The sequence below is a fragment of the Lacerta agilis genome, chromosome 3 (genome assembly GCF_009819535.1).
Source record: "Lacerta agilis isolate rLacAgi1 chromosome 3, rLacAgi1.pri, whole genome shotgun sequence".
NCBI classification, from domain to species: Eukaryota; Metazoa; Chordata; class Lepidosauria; order Squamata; family Lacertidae; genus Lacerta; species Lacerta agilis.
In genome coordinates, this window is record NC_046314.1 from 76,959,104 (window position 1) to 76,972,382 (window position 13,279).

At 41.8% G+C, this 13,279-nt stretch overlaps 1 protein-coding gene across 1 annotated transcript; it reads right to left on the reverse strand.

Moving 5' to 3' along the window:
- Window positions 1-24: 24 nt before the first annotated feature.
- On the reverse strand, window positions 25-12,870 carry HNRNPU (heterogeneous nuclear ribonucleoprotein U). The gene is made up of 14 exons (XM_033144386.1): window positions 12,000-12,870; window positions 11,132-11,243; window positions 10,965-11,038; window positions 8,558-8,697; window positions 7,444-7,543; window positions 6,596-6,708; window positions 6,097-6,360; window positions 5,826-5,945; window positions 5,041-5,169; window positions 4,544-4,712; window positions 3,847-4,092; window positions 3,073-3,284; window positions 1,431-1,502; window positions 25-1,120 (listed from the first exon to the last, which is right to left on the reverse strand). The coding sequence occupies exons 1-14, from the start codon at window positions 12,712-12,714 to the stop codon at window positions 1,067-1,069; spliced, it is 2,520 nt and encodes an 839-aa protein (XP_033000277.1). The 5' UTR covers window positions 12,715-12,870; the 3' UTR covers window positions 25-1,066.
- Between the last annotated feature and the right edge of the window lie 409 nt (window positions 12,871-13,279).

Genomic DNA, 13,279 nt, shown 5'->3' on the forward strand with positions numbered 1-13,279 from the left:
ACCAATGTGGTGAGAATCCCAGAACAAGAGTAAAATGATTTTATTTTATTGCAAACAAACGGCTAAAGTTAATTTCTCCACCCACTTTCTTAAGATAAGTAAATCAGCAGGCTAAGGAGACACACCCATCTGAGAACTAACATGATTAAAAATTAGATATAAAATGGGTGAATCACAATTTCATTTACAAAATGGTGGAGTTACTACTACAAGCACACTAAATACACAGTATTTGTGGGGAAAAGGTTACAGACACACAGCTAACTTCATATAGATCCCATTAGACAACTGGATTTACAACAAGTTTGTTTAATAAGAAATGGGCAGAGCCAGCTTTTTCAGAATCAAAATGCATAACAAATGGAAAAAGTTGATGGTGTGTACCTTCACAAGTTGAGCCTCCACAGACAAAAGCAACCAGGTTTTACATGCACTCCACCTTCACTATTTAATCTTTAGGTTTTGCTTTGCAACCCCACCCTCAACCCTTTGCCAAATTAAAAAATAAAACAAAAATACAACCTAGCTTATTGCCAAAAGACCATTCTTATTCCTCTTCCCCCTCTTCCATACCTAGAAACTGCATAGAGAGGATGGAGTGGAAGATGGAGTGTAATGAGCATTATTTACATAGTATTAGTATTCATGGGGCCACAACAAGCCTGGTTGCTAACTTTTCTGTTTTGATGACTCTCGACTGTTTCTTAGAATTTTTTTAGGGGGGGGGAGAAGAGAAAAGAAAATCTTTAATAAGAGGACACCAGATACAAAGCAACATTTTACTTTTGTTGTGGTAAAAAAAAGTCACATTTTACAGATAAAATGCAGAACCCTGAAATACTGACACATTCTCTTATCGTGCACAATGCTGAGGTTCTCTTAAGATTCACTTTAAAACTGCAATTAAAAATGTACAAAAAAAAATCAAACCCACAAAGCTTCTAAAAAAGGAACCTGCAGGCACTTCCTCTTGTGGAATGTTTAAAAAGTTAGCCTACTAAAGAAAACAGTCGACTTCTTGTGAAGGTTTTGAAGAAATATGGATCAGTTCATTTTATTTGGGAATTCAATAGTATCCTTGGTGATAATGCTGACTCCATGGCTTCTGACCCCAGAATTGCTGCAAAAACAAAGATAAACACAGTTAACCATTGTCAAATATCAGCAAATTTTATTTCTACATTCCGTAGGTGTGTATGAAAAACATGTGAAGCATGCAATTGGGATTGAAATGTGGACACTTCATAATAATTAAATCCCACTCCTATGATTGTTTACACATATGAAGTAACAATGATGAACCAACTACATCTCATACTAATGTTATTCTTAAGGTATTTATATGCTCATAAAGGTTTACTTTACTTGTTAAAACATACACTTAAAGTTATGACTTCATATTTTGCTGCAGATTGAGAAAGTTTACTTACACCCTGCTGCCACTGGTTGTAGCCCTGAGATTGATTTTTGTAGCCACGATTGTTTCCCCTTCCTCTGAAGTTCTGTAACAAAAGTCCAAGAAATTGATTTGTAGTTACTTATTAAACATTTCACCAGTCACTGGCCAAAAACACATCCAGAAGGCTATCTGTAGTAAACTCCAAAAATGTTTCAGTTAATAAACTTTCAGATAAAAGGACTTCAGTTGCTGTTAATCAAATATTGCTAACTATCAAGGTAACATTCTGACAAGAGACGTTTATTCCAAATTCTTCTTGCTAGTCAGTATTTACCCATATGCCAGTAAAGTACTGCCCCTGAACACATGCAAGCTGGGGAATTAGGCTAAACCAGCGAATAACAAATATGGTGCTGATTTTGCTGTTAAGTACGAATTACACGGTCCGTGATGTTATGATCATTGTCTGGATGATACGCTACCTAGCAGAGGGGTGGTGCACAGGCTTTTGAGATTACTTGTGCTTTTTTAAACTAAAATCTTGAGATTCACTTGAAAGTAATGTTTAGAGTAATTTTAAACCCAGAATTTGGCACAGGCACAGGCTCATTCCTTTCAAACGAACAAATCATGGTAATGTCACTCAAAGCTATTTTAAATACTAGAGTTTATGGGGTGGGGTAATTGTGCTACTACTACTACGAGCCAGGGATTTTTATAGGTCTCTGGGTGGTTCAGAGTGGATTAACCAATAGATTCTAATCTACCTTCTGCCCATTCCGTTACCTATCCACAGAGGAATATGCCTTGTTATAAAACCACGACTTCATACAAAAAGCACAATGGCACTGTTGCATAAATATATATGGGATATTGTTTTTTTGGAGTGCAAACATACTCCGTTCGGGGTGCACTTCCGTTGTCTGGCAGCGGAAAAGGGGGTCATCATGGCGTTTCCCGCAGCAACAAGGGAGGGAAGCTGCGCACCCGCTAGCCATATGGTTGGCGGGCTCAGGACTGTGGTAATTGATAAAAACCCCACATCCAAACAATGACTATCATGAGTGCAAGTAAGATTTTCTTTTAATTTTTATCCTCTACAATACAGTACTGTTTTATTTATTTTATAGTACAGTACATTGATTATTGCTTTCATTTTATGGATCAATGGTCTTGTTAAGATAGTAAAATTCATGTTAAATTGCTGATTTAGGGGTTGTTTTTAAAAGTCAGGAATGGATTAATCCATTTTGCATTACTTTCTATGGGAAAGCGCACCTTGGTTTAAGAACGGACTTCCAGAATGGATTAAGTTCATAAACCAAGGTACCATTGTATGTCTTTCAGCTACTATATATTGGTCTTGAGACTACGTAATGCAGGACTAAACACTGAGCGTAGACCTCATCAGTTCCTTGAGATGGAAACTACTAGGAACAGCATAAGACAAAAGTACAATTTAAAAAACGTAGGTTTCAGCACTATAGGATTGGCACATGTTTCAACACTTCGAAAAAACATTGTACATCAAATACTTCAGGAAATGTATCGTTATTTATTAGGATCACACTTTTAAACATGCTTTTGAATACAGATTCTGTACTGGTTGCTAAAGAGAACATCAAGACAAAAGATTCAGCCAAAAATGCCAATTCCTGACTACAGCAAATTACCTGGTTATAGTTCCCTCTGTTGGGCATTCCACCTCTGTTATAGCTTCCTCTGTTTGAGTAACCACCACCTCCGCCACCGCCACCTCTGGTCGGAAAGACGGGACCACGGGGGTATGGGTAGCCTATTGCCCCACCACTGCCTCCGCCTCCTCCACCTCCACGTTGGGGCATGTTACCACCTCTCCTGTTATATCCTCCACGATTTCCAGGGACTGTGAAAAATGTTAGAATATTAATATTGACCCAATGACATACTTTAATTTGACCCAGGGGGTTGGGGAAGAGAAGTAAAAGACTATTTAGTAATAGACATTAATTTCAGCCTGTGCACAAGTTAGTTTTTTCTAGTAAAGGAGCTCTGAACTTGGAAGACAAAATTCAAATTCTATGGGGCAAGGAATCTGAAAACGGTTATAGAGTCCAAACTGAGGTTGCTTTAAGAACAGTGACGGGGAAAGATAGTGACAGCCCTCTCCCAAACTATAGAAAACTTATTCAGCCCAAGCACTGATTTCACAAGGTTCTGTCCATAAACATACACCTAGCTGCTTCTTTTAAAAAATAAAGCTTCAGGATACTGAATTACATTGTGCTTTTCCTGCTAAATCAAAGCCATGCCTGGGCCCCTCCAGCTGTATTTTTTTCAGAAATGAAGACATTGTCTCCATCCACATTGATCTATTCTCATAGCTCTGCTCTTTTGGGTGCAAGCAACTAAGACCTTGGGTATAAAAATTAAAATATTTAAGAGGCAGTTTTAGGAGCACAGGATACCTCCTCCTCTGAAGTTGCCACGCATGTTAAATCCACCACGTCCTCTCTGTCCACCTCTGTTAAACTGGTTTTTACCACTCTTTTTATTACTTTTCTTTGAACCAGTGTTCTGTTTTTTCTCTGGAGGAAGGGCCTTCTTGCTTTCTTCTTTGTACTGTTCCAGAAGCTTCTGGGCTTCTTCTTTTTGCAACTCTACGTAGATTATTTCATCAAAACATTCTGACACCTCTGGCAGAGTAAAATTTCCTACAAGATAGAGAGTCCTGAATATTCAGTATTTATTTCTGAAGCCATTAGAAAAAGCCAAAGTTCCCCTCCTATATAAAAGGAATACAAGACAAGTAATCATCACTTCAAGCTAGGAGCAAGATTCCTGAAAATTTGACACATTCTCCCTATTAAGTTGAACTGGGAACACACGTCTGCTTTAACACGTTTAGCTTCGTTTTCTAGGGCACTTTATGCCAAGACAGCTTTGTGCATCTGCATGAAGCATATCATGACTAAGTAGTATTAAGGGCTGCAGCAGAGGGAACACAATATAGTGTTGTCTTACAAAGTTACAGAAGTCTTCCAGGTTTTTTTTAAAGAGGCATAACTGTTTTAAGGCAAGAAATTTTGAATCTTTAGGTTTTTACATTATTCCTTTAAACAGATACTCAACATCCTAGAACACAGTATAGATTATGTTCCATGCCTTTCATTTTGAGCACTGCATGCTCTGGAAGATCTTTTCCCTCCACCTCTGCCTTCTTTTGTGTTCTTTGCTTGTAGTCTTCATCTTTTGGGCAAACAACAACTGCTTTGCGCTGGAAGCCTGCAAACAGGCACATTTTTCTCCTCTGCGCAGCTGCAGACACATTTGTCTGAAAAAAATGCAGTAACTTACTACACGTAGCTGTCATTGTTAGAGCTAAGTTAAATTAGTGTGCTTAGATTTCACCTCCACATGTATAAATGCAAAGAAGTTTACAAGTAGAAGGAAGTTATGTACATGTTAGGCCGTAGATGCTAGGATAACCATTCTCCCCCTGATTTCATGTATATTACAAACCTAAGAACAATTGCTAATATTCTAACTTTATTGCCTCAATATATATATTGTATCTCCCATTGATGTTTAGAATCTACACCCCCTTAAACAAATGGCAGCTTAACTGAATTTTGTAAAACAATGAACTTTGGCCCCCATACCTGATCCAGAATAAAGTTCCGTTTCTTACGCGCAGCAATCTCAATAAACTTGCCAAGACACTGTGGTGCTCTCTGCAACAGTGTGTTGAGTTTTCCAGTATCAGCCATTTGCCGCTTAAAACCTGCAACCTATGAAAACAGAAGTTGCTCAGCATTCACTGCCATTAACTTTCTTTTCACTGGGTATTTATAATAGCAAGAAAATGTCTATAACTGCTAATACCAGAAACATTTTAGGCAATGTTTTGCAATACATGACTTGCTTTGAAAGAGTTCTAAATGCTCATGAGATCAATCGTAAGAATTAAACAGGCCAACCCAATTTATCCCATCATTCAGTGCCTTGCAATATTTAATTCAGACACTTTACTATTAATATACTATGCAAGTCTCAAATAAATGTGTCACTTAACAGCCTACAGCTAAACCAGGTTGGACTTCTTTTTATTTGGAGTTCCAACATTTCAAGCAGGATGTGTATACTTTTAGGGGAATAAGAGCTGCTTCTAAGTTTCCAAATGAACTATCTAGAAAATACCCTCTCCATAGAAATAAAGCTTTTCAGTGGGCCATCAGCTGCTAAAGCAGTACCCTTAAATGAGTTAAAGACATCTAAGCATTATTACTATAGATGCATGATGGCTACAAGTTTCCAAATGAGTTACCTTAAAGTTGCAATCCTAAACACTTAGGGAATAAGTCCCACTGAACATAGTGGGATGAACTACCCAGTAAATGGGCATACTGTAGAATTATGCTAAATTTGTGCAGTAGTTGGAACTTACCATCATTTTGTCCATAATAGTATTTGTTCCAAGGATATTGTACTTCCCAGGGTTCTCTGCTGCATGTTTGGTAACCCATGTAGTCTTCCCAGCACCAGGCAAGCCAATCATCATTACCACCTAATGAGTTTAGGCATAAAAAAATGAAAACTCTTATTTTATACCCCAATTGCCCTACAGACAAGGCTTGTCATTTGTGGTACCCTGATCAACTGCCTTAAGACTCGAGCTGGCATGCTTCAATATGATTTCAAAATGGACCGTTACTTACTTCACAGTCTTTCTTGTGCTCTGGTCCCTTGGGTCCTCTAACTCTATCTTCCAAGGGAACATTCTGGATGAAGGTGTACCCCTCTGGTATGGGGAAGTACGGCTCATCCTTCTGGCCAAAGTTAAATTCAACAGCACAGTTATGGCAGAGAACATGGGGGAAAATGGGCTTTTCAGAAAGAACTTCCTTGCTGATTAGGAAAGCAACGCCAAGTTCCTCTCCATTCTTTGAGTAAGAAAGTTCCACTTCATCACCATCGAAATTCTGTTGTACAAAAAAAAGTGTTAGCATAAATGAACTGACAGTTTCACTAATTAGAAATAAATCCAGAACTTAAGCCTTGGGTGGATATTTAAAGGAAAATCTGAACACTTGAAAATTAAGCAAAGGTGCAATACCCAATTAAGGAAATAAGGTTGTGCATTTTGTTATAAAGCAGGTAACTAACTGCACAGCAGCAGCAAATAGAAATTGACATTCCAAGTAAAGAAATACTTACAGCAAAACATCCGATCACATCATTTTCATCAAATTTCTCACCAAAGTCGTCAATCTCACAATTACATGTCTTTATTCCTTTCAAGGAGTATCCGTAAGAAAACTCTTCCTCGCCTGATAAATTTGAACAGTTGCAATTGAGGTTTTCAAGTTCTGAATTACTGTATTTGCAACCTGACATTTAACTTCAAGATTTTTCTATGAAAGCTGCACCATAGAGATAACCCACATCCCCTGCAGAATCCTAGCACTGTTAAGTGTGAATGGCTCGTGTGAGAGCTCAGGAAGCAACTTTAGTTTAGCGCACAGGTCAGATGGGAAAGTCCCATTATCTTCTTTCCAATCCAAGGAAATTAGCTGCGTAGGATGTTACTTCAACTTCTCACCAAACTACTCACTTCTGGCAAGCACACAATGAATTAGCTCCTGATTCCTACATTTGCTGGAGCAATTTCCTTCTGTTCCAGGCTCCTCAGGCAGTCAGAGACATGAAATAGGGACAAAGGTGAAGAGTGCTGTTGCTAAAGGGATTTGATTCAAAGCACTATTCTTTACCCAATATAAAACTAGAGGATGTCAGGTATGCTGGCACTTCTCTACATTCCTTTTGACTAAGTACTGAGAGTGAGTTTTCTGGAACAGATTCCATAGATCACATGTAACTTGTAACTACCATTACTAACAAAAATAGTGGTTGTAGTTACTCTTTTTTCAAAATTAAATTTTACCATACATTTTCTGTCTACAGTAATTCATCATCTCCCTCTTTTAAGCACCCAGATAAGTACTACACCCATTCCTACAAAAAAGAATCACCATGACAATCCATGTTTTAAGGCAAAAGCTTACCAAGCAGCATCCCACTTGTGTTCAGTGACCAGCCAACTCTCACTTCATGTATGTCAATGTCTTTTGTATACAGGTGCTTGACGGGGATCTTTTCAGTTACCTATTTTTGTAATAAAAAACTGCTATTAATTACAGTTATAATAAAAGCATAGCTTAGCTAGCCTTGTCAATCAGGCTCCAAAATTACCAGTCTTTCATACTTTTTTTAAAGTTTTCCGCTCTTATGAGCAAATTGCAGGCTAGTAAAATATATTGCAAGCCAATGAAAGCATGAAAGTGCAGCTTGCCATGTTTCTATGCTAAACACTATGTAGTCTACCAGCTGGGAATCTAGCAATGCAACACAGCAGGCTAATAATGAAGGAACAGCGTGGTCATTTCCCATGTGACCATGTTGGACAAAAAGGAAACACATGCCCTGGTCCACACGCAGCACAGAAACAAAGACTGTTGCAAGAGGGATCAATCATTCCATCCCTCTACTGGCAACTCACTCCCTTACTTGGGTGAACTCCCTAGATGCCGATGGTGAACAGGTAAGCACATTATGTTGAATGATGGTAATAAGCATACTACATGTAGGATCTGCTGCAAAATGCTATTATTATTGAAGAGACCATTCTGGTTTTTGTATGAAAAGTTAATTGGATAGTTGCTTTAGTGTGTTAAAATAGCACTTTACTGCTTAAATTTCCCAAGTATTGATAAAATACCTGTTATGGTCTTGGCTATTGTTAGTCTGAGTTGCGTAATACTCATACTTAACTGATTCTGAGTGTGCATGCCTATGCAGCGAAGACAACACCTTTCACGCTAATGAGGGGCAGTATTGACAGGTGGAGGTGGAGAATTGTCACACACCCCAGAAAAATACCCCCAGTTCTTTTAAAAGCTGAGCTTACCCACAAAATGCTGACTGTGTTAGGGAGCATATAGGTGGGAATAGACTGGGAGTATCTTGGAAAAGGGCATGACTGCCCAGTTGAAATCAAGAATACATATTTTCCATAATAAAATGTAGTTTCTCCTCTCATCGTTTAGCTTGATTTCAGCTGAAACTATAAGCATTCAGAAGCAATGTTGAACAACTGTCTTCAATACTGATCTGGCTTACCTTCATCTCAAAACAGACTTTTCCTTTAGAAACTCCATAGGATGCTCTCCCGCCAGCCCAAAGAAAAGCAAAACTTTCCATTGTCAATGAGGAAGCACTAAAACGATCTCTTGAAATTTTGAAGTGTAGATCACAGTTATCTGTCAATAAAAGAAAATCAAATGGTTTAAACCTGTTCAAATACAGTTCAACAAAAAAGTGTAGAACACTTGCAAGAATTAAGTTACATCAGTTTGATTTAGTTTAGTGCTATTCTTTGTCACAACAGGTAACCTGAATTGGGCAAAATTTAACTCAGTACCCCTTTTACTTAAGGGTTCTCAAGCAAAGCGATGAAGGAAGTTTGCTCAAGACCTAAGTTTATCATCTTATTTCACTCTGGAATCAGGATTGTCTATGTTTAGCTTAGTTATGATGTATTTTCCCACATACCCTATGAAGTAATCATTTGTCTTGCGCTAGCTTTGTGTGCAGATGCTTAAAATGTGATCTTAGCTGGTGCTCTGCCACATCTAATTGCGTCTTCTATTATATAAAACCTAAGAACCATGGGTGGTATGCAACTAAGTTTTACCCAAAGCAAACCCACTGAAATTAATTGACCTGACTTCGTAATGTTCAATAATTTCAACGGGTCTAATGAGAGTAAAACTTATTTTGATACCACTTTCCATGAATAAGCTGTAGACTGGGAAAGGATTTCAAGATAACAATGTTCAGCAAAACACAGGTTACATATACTACAAATGTCTCAACACCTCAAGAGATTATTGCTTTTTATAGAGCCATTGAGTCAGACACTATTCAAACAGAGATAAAAACATTGCTATAAATACTCTCAAGTGTTCTATCAAACAATACTTTCATATTATGTAAGTGAAACAGAAAGTGTAGGCCTCGCTTTCAAGGGTACAAAGGACTGCAGTTTAAGATGCAATTCTGGACATATCCGATATTAAGCTTGAACTGGACTCGGTAGAATTTACTTGAGTAAACATGCACATGATAAAGTTGTTTACTCTTACTATTCTTTATCTTGTGCTGCAGCATATGAATTTGAAATTTTCTAAAACACCAACAATCCGCAGCTTCACTGTCCAGTACTATCACTTTTCAAACTGAGGATTGGTATCGCATAGCCACTTTGTCTTCTGGAAATACCTCCATAACCCCTCTATAAACCTGTCTGTGCAACAGTTCACTACTTTTCCATGAGCAATGCAAATGTTCCAAAATAACTGTAGACTGTCCCAGAATAACTTCTCGGAACTTTTTAAGGTTTCATTGTTCTCAATGAAGTCATTTACCTACAACCTCAAACAATGGCTTATCATCTTATTAGAATACACATGCCCTTAAGTTATCATTTCGTAACACTTTTTAAATACATTCCCTATCAGTTTCCATTATTTTACCAAAAAAACTCGACTGACTTGGGACTCCAAATATACCCCCAGTACAGACAGGAGGCAGCAAGATTGCAGCTGCCAACCAACATCTGCAGACATACTAAGTACAAGGTGGAAAATTCCACCACTTTCATTACACAATATTAGTAATGTACTTGCTAGCATTATACAGTATCTATTCAAAATTGAGCAGTTTCAAAGTTGCAATTATTTCCAATGAAAATATTTCTTAACATTTAACAAAATTCTTGATATACACTTAATGGGACTTTAATGAAGCATTTTAGCTGAGTTAGTTTTATCTACTGAGGTATTTTTGCAGGTATAAAATGGGAGGGGGCCCTCCAACTGCCTACATCAATTAGCACACATCAATTAGCATATCCAGGGATGTCCACCACCAGGGTGCTCCAGGTAATCACAGGACCAATAGGAAGTGATCACTGAGAAACAGCTTTAGCCTCCCCCCTCCAAAAAAGCTGAACTCAGGATTCTCTCAAAGGAAGCTCAACAGCCCTGGCCGCCCCCCCCCCCCGAGAAAATCAAACAACCCTTTGCAAATCTTCCCCCATTTAATTGCCACCTTTCGTAGATCACTGCCAGTTTTTTTATACTGGGAGTAGATCACAGTCTCTTGGGAGTTGATTATGCCTGGCATATCCCATATCACCCCGTTTTTCAAATAATGGTTCCCCTTAAAATTATTTGTTTACAACTTTTGGAACAGAACAAGTTGAAATTAATATTCACGTTTGAAAGCTTGTTTCTCCCTTTGTGCCCCACTTTTTGCACATAACAACACTACATTTTTGTGTTCTCCTGATTAAATTCAAAGCTAATGCACTGAAATACTAAATTTTCAGAGCAGAGAAGGAATTGTACCTCAGGTACACAAATTGTACCTCAGTATGCACATATGGCGCCTCAATTTTTTAAAAAAGAATCAACAGACTGTCTTATAAGTTTGTTTTAAATGACAAGCATATTTTTATACTTACAAGTATCAAGACAAACCACTGTGTCATCAAAGTGTTCATCCTCCTCTTCAACAGGTGGCTGAGGAGACTTTGCCCTGGCCAACAAAAAAGGTCAGTCACTTGAGTTCAACAAATAGATATTATTAAAATCTTTCATGAAAAACTTTTAACATGCCAAAGTGATTTACCTGCTGTATTTGTTTTCTTCAATATACTCAAAATACCCTCGCCCATGGTCTTCACGTGGCCGCTTAACTCCCCTTTTTTTCTCACCAGGTTTTTGCTCAGTTTTAGCTTCTCCTTCGTTTTTTGTTTTTGAAGAGGGAAATAAGATACGTTAGAAACGATAAAATCCAGCATACGTTTTTACTCTTATTAGGAAAACATCTACTCTCGCGGCGCATTTGTAACAATGCTTCCAGTAAATCTTGGAACTTCAAGTGCACAGAAAACTAAAGGTCTGCCCCCCCCCTGACTTCTGCCGCTGTCGATTTGACCTTCCAGAGTTAGCAGGAAGAGTCTTCGCTTGGATCTACGATCGCGCCTAAGCAGCGGCTCTCAATAGGCCCGCCTCTTCCTCATCCTTCCCCTCCCCCCGCCACGGCCTGATTTCGGCAGGCGCGCGCGGCCTAGGCTTTGCGAAAGGGATTCCTCCGCCTCCATTGTACTCAGCGTTTGAACTCGAGCCCACAGCGCCCCACGGGCGGATGTGACGCAGAACAGCACAAATCGTTCCCTCGCACGTTCCACAGCGCGCCCCAGCGGCTCCAGCGAGTCGCCCCTCCCCCCGCCTCACGCGCCCCTTCCTCACCACGCTCGCGAAATGGCGCAAAGCTCCCCTCCCCCCCCCCCCGCGCAGAGACACGCGGCGGGCCTGGCCTGGAAATCCGCAAAAGCAAGCGCGCGGGGAGGGCCTTCCCCGCTTCCACCGAAAGCGGTGGGGGGAAAGGTGCTGTGGAGATGGGCGGGGGGAGGGAAAGAGAAAGATGGCGGCGGACCCTGACCTCGCTGCTGAGCTCCCAACCGCCGCCCATCCGGGTCCCACGCACTACTCACCCCCAGGACGAGCAGGCCCGCCGGGCTTCTGCTGGGCGGGTGACAGCTGCTTCGCGCCGGCCTGAGCCGAGGAGGCCGGGGTCGAGGCCGAGGCCTCCTTGGCGGCAGCGCCTTTCCCAGCCGCCTCCTTTGCCGCGGCGCCGTGCTGCTGCTGCTGCTGCTGCTGTTGGGCGCCGTGGCCGTTGGCGTTGCCGTCGCCGCCGCCGCCGCCGCCGCTAGTAGTGGCTGCTGTGCCGGCGGCGGCCTCTTCCTCCTCGTCCTCCCCTTCCTGGAAGCCCTGGTCGTCGCCGTTCTCGTCGTCCTCCAGGTCTTCGGCAGCCTCCTCGTCTCCGGCCGCCACCCCTTCGCCGTTCTCCTCGCCCAGCTCCATGCCCTCCTCCTCTTCTTCCCCAGGGCAGACGCCGAACTCGGCCTCCTCATCGTCATCGCAGGCCGCGGCCTGGTCGGGGCCTCCTCCTTCTTCCAGGGCCAGGTCCTCCTCCTGGGCTTCTCCGCCACCGCTGCCCGGGGCGGCCTCGCCCATCTCCTCCGCGTTGCCGTTGCCGGGCTCTCCGCCGGCCAGGCCTCCCCCGCCGGCCTCCTCCTGGTCGAGCGCGGTCTGGAGCCGCTCCATGAGCTCGGCCTTGAGGCCCCTGTCGGAGAGGCGCCGCTTCTTCAGCTCCTCCTTGAGCTCCGACACCTTCAGCTTCTTCACGTTCACCGGGGAGCAGCTCATGGCGGCGGCTGCAAGGACTCGATGCGGTCTGGGCGGAGGTGGCTGGCTCGGGTGGCTGCGGCAGCTGCAGAAGAGAGACCCGCCTGGCGCCAAATCCTTTCACCGAGGCTCGCGAGGCAGGGACGGTGAGCGCGCCTCGCGGGCTCGAGCACGCAGGCGCTGTACTCACCTCGCCCCTCCCTCGCTACCGTAACTATCAAATTTCGCGCAGCTCTTACCGTAAGCGGCCACGGCGCAAGCAGCCCGAGGACAAAGTGAAAATATGGTTCAGGCCGCAAAGTAATACAGTAGTAGCGCGGCAGAACCAGTGGCGCCCCAAAGGTTGCGAAACTGCACACTTAAACTTGGAAACATGTAGCATTCAAATGCAGTGCTAGGTGGTATTTTTCAAGAATGCACTTTTAGGATTGGGCTACAGGTTGGATATCAAAATGTTAACGTTCTGTGCTCTGCTCCAGGAGTTTTTAAAAGTATTTTGTATTGGGCAATAGCAAAGGGCTTAGTGACTCCCCTGTCCTCTGCAGAGCTAAGCCCAGGGCGGCTTCCTCCCAGATAAGTATCCACA

What these genes read in the sequence shown, in the direction of transcription:
- HNRNPU (XM_033144386.1), bottom strand. Translation starts at nt 12,714, where the DNA reads ATGAGCTGCTCCCCGGTGAACGTGAAGAAGCTGAAGGTGTCGGAGCTC. An exon ending in AGTGGTTTGTCTTGATACTT is followed by an intron (nt 8,698 to 10,964) that starts GTAAGTATAAAA and finishes TTTTATTGACAG; the next exon opens with ATAACTGTGATCTACACTTC. An exon ending in ACAACCAGTGGCAGCAGGGT is followed by an intron (nt 1,121 to 1,430) that starts GTAAGTAAACTT and finishes TTGTTTTTGCAG; the next exon opens with CAATTCTGGGGTCAGAAGCC.